The following is a 23,578-nucleotide window of genomic DNA, read 5'->3' as shown; positions in this document are numbered from 1 at the left end:
CAGCTTTGTTTCCTGAAGACAGAAGATGACCGGCGAGTAGGATCGTAAGAGGATCGACAATTCCTCCCGATTGGCGCGAATGCCGCGGATATTCCAGTGGATAATGGACATAGGGTGAACAGAAAATGGAGGAACGGCACCAAGGGTGCTGTCAACTCAACGACTGCTCAGAGCTTGCGACCGACAGCATGGAATGGCATTCAGTCGAAGGCAGAAGATCCTGATCCATAGGTTGGTCAGGAGCAGCTCCTGCCACCAACGATCGGCCAGTTGACCGGCCACCAACAGTGCGCCTCGGCGACACAGAAGATGGCCGAGGGCGATTTACGCCAGGTGGTGCTGTAGATGGGACACGCCTTGGCGGAGAAGGAGAGGAACTGTGTTTCTTCGTAGCCTTCTTGGAGGTATGTTTAGATGAAGGAGGAACCGATGGTTGTGAAGTTGCAGTACGTAAAAACTCTTCACGAGAATGCTCTTTTTTTGTAGACTTGGCGTCTGACTTTTGGGCTCGAGATTTAGCAGAACCCGACGAAGGGTGAGCCATAGAGTGGGCAGGCGAAAGTGGTGAGGTTGAACGGGCGATCTTTGCGCTGGCCGATCTGACGACCGTGGTACTAAATGTGAGGTCGCAAGTCTGCGTGGCCGCCTCCTTTGTTGGCCGAGAAGAAGCAAGGACAGCGCTGTATTTTCCTTTCTGAGGCACGGTGGGCTGTCGACTGGCGAGTAACTTTCGAGCAGCAAAGGTCGACACCTTTTCCTTCACTCTTATTTCCTGGATCAGCTTTTCGTCCTTAAAAACAGGGCAATCTCGAGAGGAAGCAGCGTGGTCACCCATACAGTTGATGCAGCGTGGGGATGGAGGTGGACAAGCACCCTCATGGGCATCCCTGCCACACGTAACACATTTGGCCGGATTGGAACAGGACTGGCTGGTGTGATTAAACCGCTGACATCGATAGCAACGCGTAGGGTTTGGGACATAAGGGCGAACGGAAATTATCTCATAGCCTGCTTTGATTTTTGATGGGAGTTGAACTTTGTCAAAAGTCAAGAAGACAGTGCGGGTTGGAATGATGTTCGAGTCAACCCTTTTCATAACCCGATGAACAGCGGTGACGCCCTGGTCAGACAGGTAGTGCTGAATTTCTTCGTCAGACAATCCATCGAGGGAGCGTGTATAAACGACTCCACGCGAGGAATTTAAGGTACGGTGCGGTTCCACCCGGACAGGGAAGGTGTGGAGCAGAGAAGTACGCAGCAATTTTTGAGCCTGGAGGGCACTGTGTGTTTCTAACAACAGGGTACCATTCCGTAATCTGGAACAAGACTTTACAGGACCCGCAATTGCGTCGACACCTTTCTGAATAATGAAAGGGTTGACCGTGGAAAAGTCGTGACCTTCGTCAGACCGAGAAACAACAAGGAACTGTGGCAACGATGGAAGAACCGTCTGTGGCTGAGACTCAGTGAACTTACGTTTGTGAGCAGACATAGTGGAAGGTGAGGAAACCATTGCGGAAGAATCCCCCATGATTACCGGCGTCTCCGATGGCGCGCTCCTCCCTTGTGGGGGCCCTCACCGAGGGCACACCCGCCTTAGGTGATTGTTCACACCTCAGGTCACACCTCCCGACAAACGGACGGAGGGACCAATCGGCACTTTCGGAAGGTATCAGCTCGGGTAATCACCCCTCCCTGGGCCTGGCCTTTACCAGGGGGTACGTACGTGTCCTACCTGTCTACCCGGGGCGGGGAATTACGCGTTACCCCGTCACCGGCTACGCATGGAAGTGCGTGGGTCGGCCTTCAGACACGCACAGGGAGGAAGAAAGAGAAAGGGAAAGGAAAGAAGAGGGGGTCTCAAACGCCGCAGCGGAGAAAAGGGTAAAGAGAAGAGGTAAGGAAAGGAGATGGACAAAGGAAGGAAGAAGACATACAAGCAAGGAAGAAGAAGAATGCGGTACATTTACAAGCGTCCGTCTCCGGACGTAGGCGCAAACCATACTCCCAGAGGGGGAGAAAGTGAAGGAAAGAGCAAGAGGTGAGGGGGGGGGGGGTGAAGACAGGGGATGGGGAAGGATGCGGAAAGGGAAGGTATGCAGCCCGGAAAGGAAGGAAGGCCACATTAGCTCGGGGCCCCGTGCTCGCTACGCACGTATCCACAAAAGAGTTGTGGATCCCCTGGGGGGCCTATCGTGTTGAAACTACATGGGCAGCTGTACCTGTACACGCCATCCAAGCTCTGCTTGACCATGTCCAGGCGTACCAAGGCGGTTATTACGGCCAGAGGTGGTTGTTCTGGGTACTGATTTCTCAGGATCTATGCACCCAAATTGCGTGAAAATGTAATCACATGTCAGTTCTAGTATAATATATTTGTCCAATGAATACCCGTTTATCATCTGCATTTCTTCTTGGTGTAGCAGTTTTAATGGCCAGTAGTGTATATATTTGAACATGTTTACAGGGTGACGAAATTGATATTTTCACTCGGATAAACGAAATTTCTCTGTGTGTTATGCATAAATCACGAATATTGTTTACTTCTCAATCACTGGTTGTTCAAAAAATTGTCAGCACTTTAAAACTATTTTCTGTTGTGAGAAAAAAAAAACTTTATGCGTTTGGGAAAGCGAAGCCTTACCACGCTCCCTATTCCATGTTAAACAGAGTCCCTCGATTCCTGACGTCATGATCTATTTCATAGGCTAGATGAAGGCAGACCACCACTTATGATATCAACCGTAGCAAAGCCCCCCTGCATTCAAATCACCTTTATACTTGACAAGTGATTATGTATCACGAATTTTTCTTCGAAATATGTTTAACTTATATCAGAAACTTTAATAATTCCTATATGGAACCACCCAGACATTACAAAAACTTGTATAACAATCCTTTATCATCGCTAAATTCCAAGGAGTTGCTAGGTCTTCAGAAATTCAGTAACTAGTCACGTCTTACACACTATTATTACGGCGGAGCAGACTGTGGGGATATCTTGTTTCTCCTGTGTCTTTTTTCTTGTTATTATCTGATAACAAGAAGCCGCTTTCCCCTCACATTACCGTAAGAAATTTGAATAGCGTACCAAGATCGTCATGAAATACAACGTAACTATCATATCTGAGAACGGTAAAAAAATAATCCGTTTTTATTCTTTTATTTACCGGACGACCATAAATGGTTTATTGTTACTAACACAGTTTTCGACTGTGAACTACAGTCAGCCTCATACGTACAAATAAGGGGGAAAAAACAAGCAAAATTGGTTTTGCTTAAATTTATAGTCACAGCTGAAACTGGCGACTGTAAGAACTGACAAGATGGTATCCGCAAACTGATCCCTCCGGATAATTTAAACTAAATAACTGTCTGCATCAGACGACGAAGATGTTCGAATAGTTTCCAGTCAGACCTAATCTTAGTGGCTTCATTAAGTTCAGCAGTTCAGTTACTGGCCTTTATGACTGCCAGGCGGTAATCAGGGTCTCTCAAGTTCGCTGGAGTTAGAAGTTGGATGCAGGTTATGGTGACCTAGGAAGTTAAAGCTGCCCTGGGACAGACTGACTGTCTGTCGGTTGCAGCCAGCCAGGTACACACTCGGATGCCGTCTTAGATCATTCTACGTTATACTGCTATCAAACACCGTTCACCTTTTATTTCTCTCTTCGAAGTCCATATAATGACTTCGATCGCTATGGAATTACGAGGCGCGTAACTATAACAACGGACAACTTGTGTTAGAGTAGAAGTACGCACGGATCCTGAGTGTGCGAATAGCTTAAGTTTCTCAATTTAGTGCTAATGATGATGAATGGTGGTGGTGGTGGTGGTGGTGGTGGTAGTATGACATTGGCAAGGAGACACCGTCAGAGATTGTTCAGCCGCATGGTAGAAGTCTTTCTATTTGAAGTCACTTGGTGACTTGCAGTTCTTCGTGATGAGGACGAGACGAAACGATAAGGACATCACAAACATCCAGGTCCAGAGCGAGGAAGCCGGAAAGCGAACCCGGGACCCTGCGACCTAGAGGCAGCGACGCTAACCACTACAAAATAAAACTCGCCGCTGACGAATCATAGGCGTGATTCCGTTTCCCAATGCAGAAGAAAATAATGAGGCTGAAATTCATCATGAGCAGTGTGGCAATGGGTCTGACGTACATCTACATAATAAGAGTAAAAATATCAACGTTCTAAATGCCATTTTTTCACAAAACCCGTTTGCAGTGCTATTGTGTTCCCGGTTTTGTGTTACATGTCCTTGAACTTGTTCCAAGTGCCGAATAGTGGAGAAAATGTTTAAAAAGCTCATTACTGGATGGAGAATGGTGTCTATGCCAAGCACTGCTTCCCACCGCAGTTCAAAGTGCCTTACGTCAATCTCTCCTCCAATCAGTCGATGCGCACTTTATGTGGTAATCAGACTGCATGTAAACTTGTGTGTTTCAATACCACATCTTTGTAATGGAAGGAGATAATTTGAGTTTCAAAAAACAGTAAAAAACATTGGAAAACAGGCATCAACATGCGTCTGGAAAATGTTGTGAAAAGCCATTTCATCTTCCTCTAGAGCACCGCGCTCTACAGTAAATTTTACAAAATATGATCCCAAGAACGCAAGACACGAACTCGCAGACCAGCTTTAAGAGAGGGCGACATTCACCCAAGTACACAGACCCCGCCTTGAACTGACGTACTGAAAGCAAACGTAGCCACCAGCGACGGGAAAATAGTAACTTAAATCCAATCGAGTATTTCACAACCACTGCTGACCACGACAACTATGAAAGAAACAAATCTTATACATTAGTCTGTATGGTGTTTTCAGGAGTAATGGCTATTTGCTTATTTTCAAATGTTGGCAGCTAACAGCAAAATTGCACGAATGCATCGCCGATCACCGATTTTTTTTATTTCGCTTGAATATATGGAATCATACTGCCAACAGCTCAGTAAAAATACATTCACTTCTATACAGAGACATCTAAATCCACGTTAAGTCATAGTTTCGATTCAGTGCCCGTTTGGCTATGGGTGGAAACAAATGATGGCCTGGACAACACATGCTCCCACCAGCTGTGAAGCACGCGCAGTAATTAAAATTTTATGAGCGAAGCCATCTACAGTTGCTCAAATTGATCAGGAAGACTATAGCAGTGAGGGTAGGAAAGATTAGACAATGATGTCTAGACCTCAAACGTTGCTGTAAAATGTGGATAATATACCGGAAATGCTGATAGAGCAGTTTTTAACGCACAATTCAACAAAACCCAAAGTTTTAATTTCACAGAATCGGAATATGATTAGTGAAACTGAACAGTGCAAATTTCCAGGGGTTCAGATACATACTAAACTGCCGTGGGAAGCTCACGTTCAGGATCTTGTTCAAAAACTTAATGCTGCCATTTTTACTATTCGAACGGTATCTGAAGTGATCGTTCGACACGAAAATAAGTCTACTGTAGTACAGTACAGAGAAGGTGGCGTTCCCGAATGGTTCTTTTTTTTTCGTGGTTAGGGCGTGCTCCCTCTTTGCGGAAAAAAAATCGCTAAATGTGGAAGGATATTAAGACATTTTAGAGCATGGTAACTGCTTACAGTAGAGGACCAATACGGAGAGGATGACGGAATTTATCAGCATGGCAGTGCAACCTGTAGTAAAGCAGCAATTTTGAGGAATTGGTTTGTCAACAATAACATTCTTGAACTCTAATAGAAACCCCTAAGTCCTGACCTGAACGCAGTGCAATACGTTTGGAAAGACTTCGTTTCAGACGACAGTGTCCTAAGCTACTACCTTCTCCAATTTCGGCTCTTGCAGACGAATGAGCCCCTGATCCTCCACATACTTCCAGACCTTCCATTGAAAGTGTCCAACAGCGTACAAGCCATCATAGGGTGGACACACCTGGATCGCTGGGACCACAATTAACGCTGACAGGTACTGTGAGACTCTGAAAACACTTAAACGGGCAATTCAGAACCGGAGAAGAGGAATGTTGAGCAAGGGCGTACACACTCTCCATGACAACGCTCGCCCACACATCGCTCGGCAAACCGTAGCTCTCCTGCAACAGTTTCAGTGGAACAGTCACCCACTCAGCCTATAGTCCTGATTTGGCGCCCAGTGACTATCACCTGTTCCCTAGGTTAAAAGAACATTTGGCCGGAAAGCGATTCAGCTCCGACGACAAGGTGAAAGAAGAGGTTCACAACTTTCTGAACAGAATGGCGGCGAGGTTGTATGACATGGGCATACAAAAACTGTCGCAGCATCTACAAAAATGCATCGACAGAAATGTTGATTATGACGAAAAATAGCTAAATGTTCAAGCTGTAAACTGATGTAAACCACTGTAGAAATAAACAGGTCTATGTACTTATAAAAAAATAGGAGGCCTTACTTTTGGGATTACCCTCGTAAATAAATGGTGTTACAAAAAGGTACGGCCAAACTTTCAGGAAACATTCCTCACACACAAATAAAGAAAAGATGTTATGTGGACATGTGTCCGGAAACGCTTAGTTTCCATGTTAGAGCTCATTTTAGTTTCATCAGCATGTATTGTACTTCCTCGATTCACCGGCAGTTGGCCCAAATGAAGGAAGGTAATGTTGACTTCGGTGCTCGTGTTGACATGCGACTCATTGCTCTAAAGTACTAGCATCAAGCACATCAGTACGTAGCATCAACAGATTAGTATTCATCACGAACGTGGTTTTGCAGTCAGTGCAATGTTTACAAATGCGGAGCTAGCAGATGCCCATTTGATGTATGGATTAGCACGGGGCAATAGCCGTGGTGCGGTACGTTTGCATCGAGACAGATTTCCAGAACGAAGGTGTCCCGACAAGAAGACGTTCGAAGCAATTGATCGGCGTCTTAGGGAGCACGGAACATTCCAGCCTATGACTTGCGACTGGGGAAGACCTAGAACGACGAGGACACCTGCAATGGACGAGGCAATTCTTCGTGCAGTTGACGGTATCCCTAATGTCAGCATCAGAGAAGTTGCTACTGTACAAGGTAACGCTGACCACGTCACTGTATGGAGAGTGCTACGGGAGAACCAGTTGTTTCCGTACCGTGTACAGCATGTGCAGACACTATCAGCAGCTGATTGGCCTCCACGGGTACAATACACAGCAAATCGATGAGGCTGTGGAGGCTCTCACAACTGCCGTCCAAGACGCAATGACTGACGCCATTCCATTTACAACACCAAGACAACACTCGACGGCCCTGCCCCAGGAAATCCTGGGCCTTACCTCAATGAGGAACCGCCTCACGAGATACTGGCAGCGTACCAGGCGCCCGTTCTATAAACTGCACGTCAACAGACTCCAGGGCATAATACGGAATAAAATAAAAACATTCAGAAACGAGCAATGGGGACAGAAACTCGCTGGGCTGGATACCACACGTCCGGGCGTGTGGCAGCTGGCCAGACACTTCACCAGGGAGAAACATTACATTCCCACGTTACAAGGACCAGACGGCCCGGCCTATTCCGCGACGGAAAAGGCAGAGCTTATGGCCACAACACTTGCAGCGTCCTTCATGCCGAATCTGGTTCCTTCAGACCCAGCATTCACACTTGAAACGGAACAGGAGGTTACACGACTTGTAGCCCAGCCCTCGCGCAATGAAATAAGACGTACTAGCACAAATGAGATCACATGGGCTATCAAGCACACCAACCCTAGAAAAGCCCCTGGGCCTGATGGCATTCAAAACCGTGTCCTCCAGGAGTTCACGGATAAAGCCGTAGAATACCTCACACACTTAACGAATGCCATCCTGACACACCAATACTTTCCTGACTTTTGGAAGGCGGCCAAGGTCCTGATGTTCAGGAAGCCAGGGAAAGACCACTTCCTCTCACAAAATTACAGACCCATAAGTCTGCTGTGTTCGCTCAGCAAGATTGTTGAGAAGGTAATACTAAAACGTATCACTAGGCATTGCACGCCAACGACATCCTAAGACCGGAGCAATTCGGCTTTAGGAATCACCACTCGACAACTCCTCCGCGTAGTCGAACATATAACACACGGTTACAACATGAACAAAGCCACAGGGGCCGTGTTCCTAGACATCGAAAAGGCTTTCGATCGTCTCTGGCACAACGGACTCATACGGAAACTAAGCGAAGCTCGTTTCCCGGACGGACTCTTACGTCTCATGCACTCATATCTCACGAACAGATGTTTCAACACTAACGTGCAGGATAAACAATCAACACAACATGGTATCCAAGCTGGAGTACCCCAAGGGAGCATCCTAGGGCCCATCTTGTTTAACCTGTACATTAATGACTTCCCAGCGACACAAAACACGACGTTAGCCGTCTACGCGGATGACACAGCCAACCTCGCGCAAGACTGGAAACCGCCGAACATCAATTCACGAATACAGACAGCACTCAGAACAGCTGAGCCTTGGTTGGAGCGATGGCGTGTTAAAGTAAACGTCGACAAGTGCGAAGCAGTTCTGTTCACACGCAGACCGAAACTACTGCGCAAACACCAACACTGTAGACCAATAACACTACATACACGCCCAATACGTTTCCGAGAGAAAGTCAGGTACCTTGGTGTCTGGCTGGACCGGAAACTTACATGGGGGGACCACATCGAATACGTTGCCAACCGAGCGCACGCGAGGCTCAAACAGCTCTACCCAATTCTCAACAGGGAAAGCACACTGAATAGGAGGGTGTCAAGGTTCATATACATGACACTGATTAGACCTCTGATGACGTACACAGCTCCCGTCTGGGGATATGCAGCTCCTACACGACTGCGCCGCCTGCAGATCATACAGAACAAGGTGCTACGAATCATTAGCAACGCTCCACGCTACACACGCACCGTGGATCTTCACCATGAATACCGCCTTGATACCCTCAAGGAAGTATTCAAAAAACACGCCACACGACTATACAGGAACTCGAGACACTCTAACAATCCTTTCATCCTCACTCTGGGAAACTACGATCACAACCACAAGCGGCCAAAGACACTGCTAGCTAGGGCATAGCCACCTGTGGTAAACTAACATACGCAAACAGCGACAAACGTCGGCAAGTCCCTGCATATCAGCAACACTGACTGGCAACTACCAGCTGCTCTTAGAGCCGACCAACAGGCCACAGTAGGGACACCGACGAGCTCGCCCACAGACGCACAAACAATCTGCCAACATTCTGTCACACTGTGCCTCCTGTATATGACCTATCGGACACAAGATCGATAACAAACCTAACTGTTGCAGGTTGCTGCCGCTGAACGAGGACTCTGCACCAGCACCCAGCGCCAGCCGCCGAGCATCTCAAACGCACAACGTCAAGGTATCGACATGCATGATACCCACTACTAACAAAGCCTATCCTTGCACAACCTATCGCAGGCAGCAAGACAACCGCTACTGCTCTTACCACCCGACCTAACTTTCGCAGAGGTTTTTTTCCCTTGGCTCTTGCCTTGGCACTTTTTTTCCTCTGCCCTTCAAACCGCTACCCTTCGTCAGATTTCGACCAATCTATCTCCAGATGAGCACGTATTAATGGTTAATCCTAACCAGACGTACGCAAACATCGCAGTACCCACATCCTGCGACACCTCACATTAGTGAATACTAACCCTTATGCAGAGATGGCAGTAGACCTTTTGTGTTGACCATCATGCCGGTGTGGGCGTGGAGGGGCTCCACCTTCTCTTAAAAAAAAAAAAAAAAATCCGCGGGTACACTTCTGCGAATGGTTCATCCAACACTTTGTCAATCCTCATTTCAGTGCAAATGTTCTCTTTACGGATGAGGCTTCATTCCAACGTGATCAAATTGTAAATTTTCACAATCAACACGTGTGGGCTGACGAGAATCCACACGCAATTGTGCAATCACGTCATCAACACAGATTTTCTGTGAACGTTTTGGCAGGCATTGTTGGTGATGTCTCGATTGGGCCCCATGTTCTTCCACTTACGCTCAATGGAGCACGTTATCGTGATTTCATACGGGATACTCTACCTGTGCTGCTAGAACATGTGCCTTTACAAGTACGACACAACATGTGGTTCATGCACGATGGAGCTCCTGCACATTTCAGTCGAAGTGTTCGTACGCTTCTCAACAACACATTCGGTGACCGATGGATTGGTAGAGGCGGACCAATTCCATGGCCTCCACGCTCTCCTGACCTCAACCCTCTTGACTCATTTATGGGGGCATTTGAAAGCTCTTGTCTACGCAACCACGGTACCAAATGTAGAGACTCTTCGTGCTCGTATTGTGGACGGCTGTGATACAATACGCTATTCTCCAGTGCAGCATCAGCGCATCAGGGATTCCATGCGACGGAGGGTGGATGCATGTATCCTCGCTAACGGAGGACATTTTGAACATTTCCTGTAACAAAGTGTTTGAAGTCACGCTGGTACGTTCTGTTGCTGTGTGTTTCCATTCCATGATTAATGTGATTTGAAGAGAAGTAATAAAATGAGCTCCAACATGGAAAGTAAGCGTTTCCGGACACATGTCCACATAACATATTTTCTTTCTGTGTGTGTGAGGAATGTTTCCTGAAAGTTTGGCCGTACCTTTTTGTGAGACCCTGTGTACGACACAGGAGTTTAAAAGCAAACATCTGGATACTACATGTATTATACAGAGCAGTTTTTCCTCCCAACGTAGCAGAATTCCTTAACTTTGCCTACTTCGTGTTTGTAGAAAACTAAGAGCACCACCGAAGGCTTTATCTAATGAATATAGTAGTTTTGGTGGTGGAATGGCCCTTACTTTTCGGATACGCCTCGTTCTAAATATGGGAGTGTGGTTTGTGCGCGGCCTCTCGGGACAGCAGGTAGGAGCTCGAGCGGCAGGAAACGTGAAGCAGCAGCCAGACCGCAGGCGCTCTCACTTTTTTATGGACCGGCCCACAATTAACACCGGAGAAACCCGCGCCGCGTGTCCTCCGCAACCTGCCACCTGGCGCTTCGGACGCCGAACCTCGCCTTCCAGCCGGCGCGAGGCGGGTCCAAATAGCCGGCGCCTCTTCTCTTCCTCTGAATAGTCATCGTTAGCCGCTACAGCCCTGCACCGTCGGTGGGGTAACGAGGTCATCGGGACACTGGCGAAAGCAACGACCGCGGTTTCACTCGGGCGCGCTTCTATGTGCGGCGTTTGTTCCCTTTCATTATCAGCTCAAGTACTGCCGTAAAGACACGCTGCAATGTGAGCCCGTGTCGACGCGTTAAAGCAGTCGATTCAGCGGAGACGTACAGCGAATGGAAACGGGCGGGAATAATGAAAAGCCTGCGCGAGGCACCTTCAGTCGGCCCTTTGACATTAAACTGAGTGTTAAAGCGAATGATACGGGCACGCACTAAGATTCTTTTATTCCAGAGAAGGGAGAGAGTGAAACGTTTATGCGCAGGATGCAGTCTCTGAGGCTGAGAGCGATAAAGAGCCATTTCATCTTGGTGCATGGCTACACAGATAGGAAAGAAGTTAGTTTAACGTCTCATCGACACTGACACGGAGCATAACTGTCAGGCAAGGAGAGGGGAGATAAACGGCAGTGGCCTAGTCGGAAGAGGTAAACTGGCATACATCTGCAACCAATTAGCAAACTACGGAAAATCAAAGTCGGTTCAAAAATGGTTCAAATGGCTCTGAGCACCATGCGACTTAACTTCTGTGGTCATCAGTCGCCTAGAACTAATTAAACCTAACTAACCTAAGGACATCACACACATCCATGCCCGAGGCAGGATTCGAACCTCCGACTGTAGCGGTCGTTCGGCTCCAGACTGTAGCGCCTAGAACCGCACAGCCACTCCGGCCGGCGATCAAAGACGGAATTGCCCTAGTAGGACTGGCCAGTCTGATGACGGCTTAATCTGAAATGCGTTAAGGTGTGTTGTTGTTGTCGTTTTCGTCTTCAATCCAGAGACTGGTTTGATGCAGCTCTCCATGCTACTCTGTCCTGTGCAAGCTTCTTCATCTCCCAGTACCTACTGCAACCTACATCATCCTGAATCTGCTTAGTGTATTCATCTCCTGGTCTCCCTCTACGATTTTTACCCTCCATGCTGCCCTCCAATACTAAATTGGTGATCCCTTGATGCCTCAGAACATGTCCTACCAACCGATCCCTTCTTCTAGTCAAGTGGTGCCACAAACGCCTCTTCTCCCCAATTCTATTCAATACCTCCTCATTAGTTATGTGATCTACCCATCTAATCTTCAGCATTCTTCTGTAGCACCACATTTCGAAAACTATCTTCTTTTTGTCCAAACTATTTATCGTCCATGTATCACTTCCACACATGGCCACTCTCCAAGCAAATTATTTCAGAAACGTCTTCCTGACACTTAAATCTATACTCAATGATAAATTTCTCTTCTTCAGAAACGCTTTCCTTGCCATTGCCAGTCTACATTTTACATCCTCTCTACTTCGGTCAACATCAGTTATTTTGCTCCCCAAATAGCAAAACTCATTTACTACTTTAAGTGCTTCATTTCCTAATCTAATTCTCTCAGCATCACCCGATTTAATTCGACTACATTCCAGTATCCTCGTTTTACTTTTCGTTAAGATGCATAAAAACAAAATATGTAAAATAAAAAAGCGACCAGGACGGAAAACTGCGTTAGCCAGTGACAATGTTCGCAGACTCTTACAAGGATTACATGCCATGAACAGGCCGAATGGGATTCTTGCCGAGTAAGTGTGACCCGTGATTGCAGTCTGAGAAAGATGTTTGCCATAGGCACTTGAGCGACACAGCTACAAAGACAAACGAGTTAACTGCAAAATTGACAAGCCTGTATGACAAAGCACTCTTAGCAAGTATTCACGACTGTTTGTATGGTAATTTTACTGAAGCATTCGGACTGTTCCAGTAGCCTGATATATGATCCGTATTGCTTCATTTATGCTCGTATAAGCATATCAAACTCGATGCGGTGGAGACTGTGTATCGTCAACGTGCAGGCTTGTACAAGCAAAGGCCAGTGGTGAGGCAGTCTTTGTAACGGCACTGCAACATAAAGCAAATCTGTAGCAAATTGCTGGGAAAGTATTGTATTATACCACAGTTACCCGTGTTTCCCGAGTGTTAAATATAAAGCCCATCACGCTAAGACAAAGACTGGTTTCGCAGTCGCTATACATATAACAAAATACAAAACAGCTGGTCCTATGACAAACGAACAGGTCGTTAAAAAGATATATTCGCAGAAAACTGTTCACAGAATGAAAGAAATAAAAAATAAATATGTCCGATGAGATGAAGTATGTAAGGCAACACTCACAAGTTACAGGTGAGTGCAGGTGCACATTATGCAGTCTTTACTCTCTCCAGCAGTTGGGAAATCAAAATATTGTTGTAACACTACAGTTTCTATAGTGATTAGTTCCCGATTTTCGATAGGTGTTGCGAATAATTGGAGCTTCGAATATTGTCCTCTATTCTTCTTAAAATAAGCGTACAATTCGTGTGGATATTTCTTAAGTTCAGGGTAATTTACTATGATAATATGTTTTCAGTTCAGTTAATGTTTTTATCCCACATACAAAGTTTCCTCTTTTCTAAAATCACCGCGCCAAAGCCGGCTAAAACGAGCCAGTCCTTGTCGCCTGAGCTCCACATACATCAAGAACAAACTGATGCATGCACCGTGTGGAGGCGAAGGAGTTTTCAACACACTCGCACAAAACGACTTATCAGGCATGCTTGTCAGGCGTCCAGGTACATGTGTAGCAACGTAAGGTAAAATCGCAGGGCATTAGAGAGGGAAGTCAGGTTCGGATAGAACGAAGCTGGAGAAGGACATCTCTTTTCAAAGAAACCTTCCTGACACCTGACAAAGATTCAGCAAATGTGCGAAAAATTTAAATCTGGATGGCAGGAAGAAATGTTGAAGTCAGTTCTCCAGAATTTTCCTCTGGCTCTGTCTTGCTCGGTTTGTTAGAAAATGTTGTTTCAAGTAGGCTTAACGATGACTAGCTAAGTGTTGTATAAAAGTTCTAATAGTTACATCACTCATTTTTTTCGATAAACACAACATTTCTGGCGGCAAAGGATTCCAGCCAAAGCCATATAAATGAACAGCAATAACAAAAAACATCCTTATACGTACTTCTCGCACATAACGGTACTGAACTTTACACGATTGACACAAAATTTCGACAATCTAAAGAACTCGCCAAAACTGAGGACCAGATATGACTTAAAAACATTGTCATAACTTCTTGTCATCTCTAACCTTTACGACAAGAAACAGTATTATGGGAAAATTGTACTCTCGATTATGACAGTCTTAGAACCCTTATCGCGGCAGGACTGAAACCCAGTCCTAGCCTTTCCCGGCAATGCTAACCAAATGGTTCTACCAGAGTACACACTCTGATCCAAACCTTCAATTCTACCTACCGTACAATAATTTCCTTAAAGTAACATCGTAGCTAAAATATTCGCTGGGACGCTAGTTCCTTGACGTCCTGAGATGCCTTCTGCTGAGTTTGTAATGGATGGGCGTCAACCAGAAGCAAATTTTAGACCTGTAAGCATTCGAGACGGTCGAGTGTTACGATTCGATTCCCGATCCAATGTAGATATTTAAAGCAAGGCATCGCTTATTTCTCCAAGAATAGAGGAATTCCGCCTTAAGAGCATCCACCACTACCGCCGCCGCCGCCGCCATCAGCAATTTTACATCTGCTGCTACTTCCCTAGACTTTTTCATGCATTACGGTTTCAAGCAATATATGTTCAAGTTGTACCTGCATCTTTCCTAATGACGTAATCCACCCTGCATTACGTCTCATCTCTTCCTATTTCTTGCAATACAACAAAGAACCTACTTCGTTCACGTTGTACCCATTCACTTGGCTGCATGTTCCGCTCACATCCATATAATCACCCCCCCCCCCCCTCTCCACACCTGGTATTCTGCTATGTTCTCTGATGCGTATCATACACAAGCTACACTCCTGGAAATGGAAAAAAGAACACATTGACACCGGTGTGTCAGACCCACCATACTTGCTCCGGACACTGCGAGAGGGCTGTACAAGCAATGATCACACGCACGGCACAGCGGACATACCAGGAACCGCGGTGTTGGCCGTTGAATGGCGCTAGCTGCGCAGCATTTGTGCACCCCCGCCGTCAGTGTCAGCCAGTTTGCCGTGCCATACGGAGCTCCATCGCAGTCTTTAACACTGGTAGCATGCCGCGACAGCGTGGACGTGAACCGTATGTGCAGTTGACGGACTTTGAGCGAGGGCGTATAATGGGCATGCGGGAGGCCGGGTGGACGTACCGCCGAATTGCTCAACACGTGGGGCGTGAGGTCTCCACAGTACATCGATGTTGTCGCCAGTGGTCGGCGGAAGGTGCACGTGCCCGTCGACCTGGGACCGGACCGCAGCGACGCACGGATGCACGCTAAGACCGTAGGATCCTACGCAGTGCCGTAGGGGACCGCACCGCCACTTCCCAGCAAATTAGGGACACTGTTGCTCCTGGGGTATCGGCGAGGACCATTCGCAACCGTCTCCATGAAGCTGGGCTACGGTCCCGCACACCGTTAGGCCGTCTTCCGCTCACGCCCCAACATCGTGCAGCCCGCCTCCAGTGGTGTCGCGACAGGCGTGAATGGAGGGACGAATGGAGACGTGTCGTCTTCAGCGATGAGAGTCGCTTCTGCCTTGGTGCCAATGATGGTCGTATGCGTGTTTGGCGCCGTGCAGGTGAGCGCCACAATCAGGACTGCATACGACCGAGGCACACAGGGCCAACACCCGGCATCATGGTGTGGGGAACGATCTCCTACACTGGCCGTACACCACTGGTGATCGTCGAGGGGACACTGAATAGTGCACGGTACATCCAAACCGTCATCGAACCCATCGCTCTACCATTCCTAGACCGGCAAGGGAACTTGCTGTTCCAACAGGACAATGCACGTCCGCATGTATCCCGTGCCACCCAACGTGCTCTAGAAGGTGTAAGTCAACTACCCTGGCCAGCAAGATCTCCGGGTCTGTCCCCCATTGAGCATGTTTGGGACTGGATGAAGCGTCGTCTCACGCGGTCTGCACGTCCAGCACGAACGCTGGTCCAACTGAGGCGCCAGGTGGAAATGGCATGGCAAGCCGTTCCACAGGACTACATCCAGCATCTCTACGATCGTCTCCATGGGAGAATAGCAGCCTGCATTGCTGCGAAAGGTGGATATACACTGTACTAGTGCCGACATTGTGCATGCTCTGTTGCCTGTGTCTATGTGCCTGTGGTTCTGTCGGTGTGATCATGTGATGTATCTGACCCCAGGAATGGGTCAATAAAGTTTCCCCTTCCTGGGACAATGAATTCACGGTGTTCTTATTTCAATTTCCAGGAGTGTAGTTTTAGAAGTTCCTGAAAATTTGTAAGGTTCTCTATGAAGTGACCGCGCTAGGAAAAGACCTACTCATACTACTACAAATCGCTTCTCACGCCCGGGTTCGATTCCCGGCGGGGTCAGGGATTTTCTCTGCCTCGTGATGGCTGGGTGTTGTGTGATGTCCTTAGGTTGGTTAAGTTTAAGTAGTTCTAAGTTCTAGGGGACTGATGACCATAGATGTTAAGTCCCGTAATGCTCAGAGCCATTTGAACTACTACAAATATTAACTTTGCTGCTTTTAACCGCACATCATAATTGTCGTTTCCTTCTTCCCTGAATTTTTTAAATATCACTATGCGGTATCTATCCCACTGCAGACGTATCATAAGCAAGGCAATGCCTCACGTTCTACCTCAGACGTGCAAATAGGGACCGATTGACCACCGTATCACCCCTGCCAATGACGGCATTTGGACGTGGTGTATAGTCGCAAAGGCTCATCACACTGCTCTCCCAGCCACTGCTGGTGTTCTAGGCCCTTCCGCTGCTACTTCATATCCAAGTAGCTTCTCAACTGGCCCCATCCATTTGAGTGCACCCCGTTCCAGTCTATCCGCCAAGGAAAAAGTCTTGGCAGTACCAGAAAACGAACCCGGGTCCCCTGCATAGCAACCAGACATTCTCACCTCTGAGCTACAGAGACAGACCAATTGAATCAATGACAAACTTTTTTTTTCTATTCTACGCAAACACCGAAAACGAAAAATGAGCGGATAACTGTGATAAATAAGACACTTAGGGTTGAAATGGCCAACTTTACGATAATTCACAACTAATTCCTTATTTTAAAATACGCCTGTCTTGTCAGCGGTTGAAACAGTTTCGTGCTTTAATATCTCACATGTCACACGAAAACTGAGGTTTCCATTCAACCTACTGAGAAAGTTTTCAGTAATTTCCAAGAATGATTGCCTATCGAAGTCGCGGGATCCAAACGATACATATCAAACGTGCGATTGTAAATCGATCATGCGACTCTGGTGGCGGGCGTTATGTTCAATTATTTGTGATCGTCATTTTCATGTTTTCCGTCGTTACCTTAGTTGCTCTAAGTTACATACCAGAGCAAATTTATGGCAAAAAGGGAATTCTTCCCGTAGCGTACACATCACATGGCCTTTCACGTGACGACAACACCGACGACGAGTAAGGTAAGTCATCTCCTTTGCAATTATGAGTATTTTTGTAACGGTCTTCTTTTGTCATTGCTGCAGTGACCACCGGAAACACTCATAACGCCCGCCACCAGGGTCGCGTGACCGATTTAGGATCGCACGTTCGATATGTATCGTTTGGACCCCGCGACTTCAAGAGGCAATCATTTTTGGAAATTACCACTTTTTCATCGTGACTAATAGTGAGCAAAGTATCAAACTGTGAAACGCATCCTGGTAGGCTTAGGAGGCATCCAGTCATCTGAATGATCTTGTCCACTGCCATACCTTACGTCAATAAAAGCATTCGGCTGCTGCAGACTGGTTATTCTTCAGACATTAATGCGATAAAGAAGATTTTGGGCATTACGAACAGGTCAGTTAGTTCCGGTAATAATATAACAGCTCTTCGCCTAACTCATTCGGAAGGAGCGTGGATCATACCCCCGTACGACTCTCTCGTTATCGATGGTGTTCCAAAGTACCTTATAGTGTATGCGAGCCTCATTCCTTGGAAATGCTATCTGGAAACTTCGTGCTTTTGAATAATTGCCAGCTTATTCTCTGTCTGTGACCTCGTCGTCGATGGACAGTATTAAATTTCTTCCTCCTCTCTTTCCTACAGCTAACGCTTTTTTCCCCAATGGCTTCCAACTTGCCGGTACGTCGTTTAATTTTTAATTGCTACCGATAATATCTCATCAATCATGCATTCTTCTCTACAGCGTCCTCATGTTTTACATGCATTATACATGGGCCTCAACGTCATCCGTAACTCAAGCCTCTAACGTATGAATATTGCAAACCAGACTACATTTTAGCGTAAATATCGCATCTACTCATTCTCTTGTTAACTGAGTATGGTCTCCATCATTTTCTTCCTCGACTGCGAATTTCGTGGCTGAATTGCAGTCTCAATATATTTTCCTACGAATCTCGTATGTGAAATAATTTAATTCAACTAAAATACAATTCTCCAAATGCTTCGTCTTGGTTTTGCGACTAATGGAGGGAATTTAATTGTTAATGCAAAAAGAACACTTCTGTTTGTACATCACAAAGCAGCAGCATCCTACTCATGGACTGCCTACCCAATTAAGCAAATGTTAAACTTTTTAGCCCCGTTGACTACAAAAACGAGAAGGAACATAAAACTTATTGACTACAATTAAAAATGGTACGTAATAAAATATTTAAAACGCGCAAAATGTCTAAGGTTCCTAGTTTTGAGCATAATAAAGGAAAACTAGAAAGTTTACATGTTGCGTAATGTAAATTTACCTCTTTCTGTAGCTCGGTAATTTAATGGCGTAATAGAAGCAAACAGCTCAGCTCGGTACACGAACTATATGCAACACGGAATCTCCCAATAACGGTCACTTCTGCGACACCAGTGTCAACCGAAGAACTACAACGAAATATCACAGCACTCCTGATTGTAGTATCTTTGGAGGCTTCAATTTCCAGGTCCGAATTTATTTACTTTGGTGATCGTAACTTGTTCATTAATAAAACACTGGTTGATAAGCACAGTCGCTGATACGGTAATGTCATCTTTCATCTCACTTCTCCCTGTACTACTTTCGTTAATACGATCAACTTCAACCCTAATGCAGCGGGAACCTACCAAAATATTGCATCTTAATTTCGAATCCTTGCATAGTAAGTCTTGTAGAATTAAAATGCTGAAATAGATTTCTCGGGAAAGGTGTATGACGTCACTTACCGATATCAAGTAGGTAATAAAGGAAAAGTCATCTAAAATAAATTATCTTTAGTTCAGTGCATCAAGCTCGAATTACCGTGCTAACTCACACCTGATCTGAGCTGCCAGACTCAGGTTGACAGGTATGCAATCTCCTATCCAGATGCTAGTCCAGTACATCATAACTACTTTCGGAGTACAGTGTGCCGAATGTAATGCCTAAATTTGGATATTGGGCGCTGGCAGCACCGACGCGTCTCGTCGCATGTGACTGGGAACTCCAGAATTGAAGAACTCGCTTTTTTTGTTCAAGATGATTTTAACAACAGTTACTTCTGTATATATTCAGTATATTCAATAGAACAACGACGATGTCCCACTATTAACAACTTGTTACAGATACTTTTTTGAAACTCCCAATGCTGGAATAAACCAAAATTCTTTTGTTTCCATGGTCAAGACACGATCTTCTGCAATAACACGAGCAGCAAATCGCTTTGACCTTGCCATTTATTCTCGAAGGAACATACGAATAATAATCTGTAGCGGATATGAGACTGCTACTACATGTTTCTTTTCGTGGGTTTTTAATGGTTTTGGAGAATGGATCAATCTGCTGCCAAACACTTATGTTCGCTTCTTCACCAGACATGATTCGCTGCTTGGATTTTCAGCAGTTTAGTCAGCCATTAGTGTTTAACCAGTCAAAATTACTGCAGCATATATTTTATCAGATTTTTTCTAGATGTTGCTTCCTGTTTCATAAAGTGATTCAAAAATTGACATTACTTGCATGATTCCCGAATTTCAACTGCAAAACAAGTACATGCTTTACCATGGATACTAAAAACACTTTTGTATATTTTCATTATAAACTCACAATATTTTTTTTTTATAGTTAGGCCACGAGTGAGTAACTATTGTTTACGATTCTAACTTAATATTCTTTAACTGCTAGTGGGATCATGTGGTGTACCTGCTTGCTAGTACGACTAGAAATACGATTTTTTTAACTTATGTATGTGTGAAAAGATTTCAATAATTCTTGAACATCCTTTTTATACTACAGCTGGTGTTTCTAGTGATTTGATTTAACTTACCTATGTTACGTACATGTAACGTGCCTGAGAGGTTAAGGAAAGGTGCAAATCATAGAAACAATAGTGCCACATCTCCCATAGTGAATAGTTTAAACACACTGGCAATGGCACAGCACTGGTGACGCATATTATGGTGTAGGAAAAAAGGTATGTTACGGGTAATGATGGCTCAGTTCCCAGTAACATCGATTAAAAATGTGGAAACTACTACAATTACTAAACACGATTGCAAGAGTTATTTTATATAGAAGACAGAAGATGTGGTAGGATAAATTATACTTAACATACTTATTTTTTTTAGTAAATATTGTGATTACGGATGTACGCATTTATTTACAACGTAGTGTTGTATTTAGGTAGTTGCGCAGATAGTATCCGTAACTCATTTCAGGTAATGTCTTGATGGTTCTTTCAAGAAAAGAACTCATTTCTCCAGCTGGGCTGTAACTGGGCCTTTAGTGACGCTATCTCCACAGATTGATATTCTTTTGTTTCTCTGTTTCTTCATTTAGTTGCAAGCGTACAGAATCACAGAGAGAATACCGGTAATATACTCTTCGAAAAACGAAAGATGCCAGTGCTATAAAATACCCTTTCGCTTTAATAACGTGCGAACTCTGTGTCACCTATCTGATGGAATGACCCCCTTAAATAAACCATCTTGTTGCAAGGGTATATCTAAAGACTGCGACCGAGCGCATATCATCCTTTGGTCGGGCATAGCTTATCAAACTTCCGCCGATGACAGCTACGCATTTCCACTTCCGCACGTCGCCGTAGCGCTGCAACACTAACACCCGCCAAAAAACAGATGACAGGAAAGAAATTTTAGAAACAGCGAAAACGCTGACTCCGCGTTAGGTTCCAGCCTCCCAGTAGTATTTAAGACAAGCAGATGGACAATAATGAATATGTGCCTTTATCAAATCCTTCAACACCGCCTATTTCTACATCATACGTTCCTAGTCATCGAGGTCACTGATTCCCGATCTTCACTTTTTATGTTAATCCACGTTTACCTATTAAAAGAGACATGGGTCGTTGCCCGCTAATGCCGATGTTATAGTTTCTTCAACGCTGCTTCAGCTGCCGGTCGGTGTAGTAGCCAGGTGAATTTGAGAGAAAATATAAAAGTTGAGAAAAACCCTTCTTTAATGAATAGAATACGAACGTGGTTCTGTAGTCGCACAAGTATATGTATTACCACCTACGTAAACAAATACGTCGTGAATTGCGATTATAATTAATTATGATGCTTAAATGCAAATTTACTTTCATGTAAGCTAACGCAAATGAAAACACATATTCAAAGAGTACAGGTGAAAACTGTTGTCAGCTAATTACTAAATCCTGTCTGCAAGACTGAAGCAAATACAACTTCATAAGAAGACAATGTCTCAAAAGGCACATTTGAAACTGATTTGACACATCAGGATAACGGAGGCAATCGCAACACCACAGTCTTGTGTTAATTTTCCTCCGGAAAGTTTCCACTCTCGAGAAAAACATTTGCGGTATTAAGGCCACGAACACGCCGTGACAATGCTCTGTAACATCAACAATGAGATTTCCTCAAAAACTATTTATTCTTTATGTAAAAACCACCAACGACGACAAATCCACGTCTATGTCGTTTAATGAAAACAAAGAGAACTGACTGCTTAATTTCTGTGCTTAATTTAGCACCGATTTATGGATTAGGTAGGTAAGAGAGGAAAAAAATAATAATTCTGACGACATTTCAAATGACAAATCCTGTTATGTTGCGCAACATTTCATTCTACACAGGACAATGACACCCTGCGAAAACCAAATAACTCGCAAGACAAACTCTAAGTACATGACATGACACAACATAAGTATGAAAATTGTTTTTGAATAATCATAATGTGAGAGATAATGGATGAGCTAGCTGTGATTAGTGTGGCTGCTGTCAAACGTACCTATAGTTTTGATGATGTCAAAGTCCTTAAGACCGCGGTCCTTTTCGCTGTCGGAGTCTCCGGCATCGGCAGAGATGAGAGGCTCCTTTCCGGTGATGCACGCGGTGCCCGACGCCTGCTGCTGGCGCAGACGCGCCACTTTGGACGAGGCCATCAGTGCAGCGGTCCGCGAACTACCATCCCCAAAGAACCGACTACAAACCTCACTCGCCGCACACCGGCCAAGCACTGAAAGCCCGCCACCCACCGGTGCCGCAGCTCGCGCGCGCTGCGCCGCCAGCGCGGCCAGTGGCGTTCTCGAAAACTAGCGACGCTCGTTGTTTGTTTACATCGCGGCTGGCACCTTGACCACGGCGAGCTCGGCAGCCGTGTGCAAAGCAGCGCACTAAAGCGCTGGTCATTGATGTCTCGAGTCACAGCAAAAAGTTCTTCAAGCCATCCCATACTCTAAATAATTCAAGAAGGCGACTGATTCTCGCTGGTGTTATTTAACTTATAGTCTGATTTAAATTAGTTGGCAACTGAGATTTAAGGTCCAAAGTTGCGGCCTTGTTGCGACAAGTACTATCTGCAAGGAAACGCCAAAGCGTTCCAATCTTCACGGTAATAGAAATCGCTTCAAGGGAGTAGACCAGCGTAAAATTGTTTTTAACCTAATTTTTACTTGTTTAAAATGTTACTTAGATAGTCTGTTTGTAATATTCAGTCATATAAAATGTGCCATAAATTATTTAAAAAATGTTAAAACCGTGATTTGTTGCATGGAGGTGTGCAGTATCCGAGCGCTCAAATGCAACCAGAGCGAGGTCATCCACATGAGTGCTTAAAGGAATCTGTTAAACTTCAGTTTATCAACCACATCTAAAGGCCGTAAATTCACCTAAATACCTAGGAATTACAATTACAACTCATATTCGAAATAACATATAGAAAACATTGTGGAGAGGGCGGACCAAAGACTTCGTTCTATTGGCAGATCTACGAAATAAGGAAACTGCCTACACTACACTTGTTCATCCTCTTTTGGAGTACTTCTGTGCGTTGTGGAATCCTCCCAGATAGGATTAAAGGAGTACATGAGGATGTTCAGAGAATGGCAGCACGTTTTGTATTGTCGAGATACAGGGGAGAGAGTGTCACGGACATGATACAGGCTTTGTGGTGGACATCATTAAAACAAAGGTACTTCTCGTTGGGACAGTCACAAAC

At 45.3% G+C, this 23,578-nt stretch overlaps 1 protein-coding gene across 1 annotated transcript in view; it reads right to left on the bottom strand.

Annotated features, from left to right (window-relative positions):
• The window catches only part of LOC124595057 (cAMP-dependent protein kinase catalytic subunit 3-like), a 322,287-nt gene extending 299,694 nt beyond the window's left edge, over nucleotides 1-22,593 (bottom strand). The window contains exon 1 of the mRNA XM_047133624.1: nucleotides 22,370-22,593. Within this exon, the coding sequence (XP_046989580.1) occupies nucleotides 22,370-22,523 (154 nt within the window). The 5' untranslated portion in view covers nucleotides 22,524-22,593. The remainder of the gene's footprint in view (nucleotides 1-22,369) is intronic.
• Between the last annotated feature and the right edge of the window lie 985 nt (nucleotides 22,594-23,578).

The sequence above is a fragment of the Schistocerca americana genome, chromosome 2 (genome assembly GCF_021461395.2).
Source record: "Schistocerca americana isolate TAMUIC-IGC-003095 chromosome 2, iqSchAmer2.1, whole genome shotgun sequence".
Lineage (NCBI taxonomy): Eukaryota > Metazoa > Arthropoda > Insecta > Orthoptera > Acrididae > Schistocerca > Schistocerca americana.
Note: the sequence above shows the minus strand (reverse complement) of the source record. Positions and strands in the feature narration are given on the sequence as shown.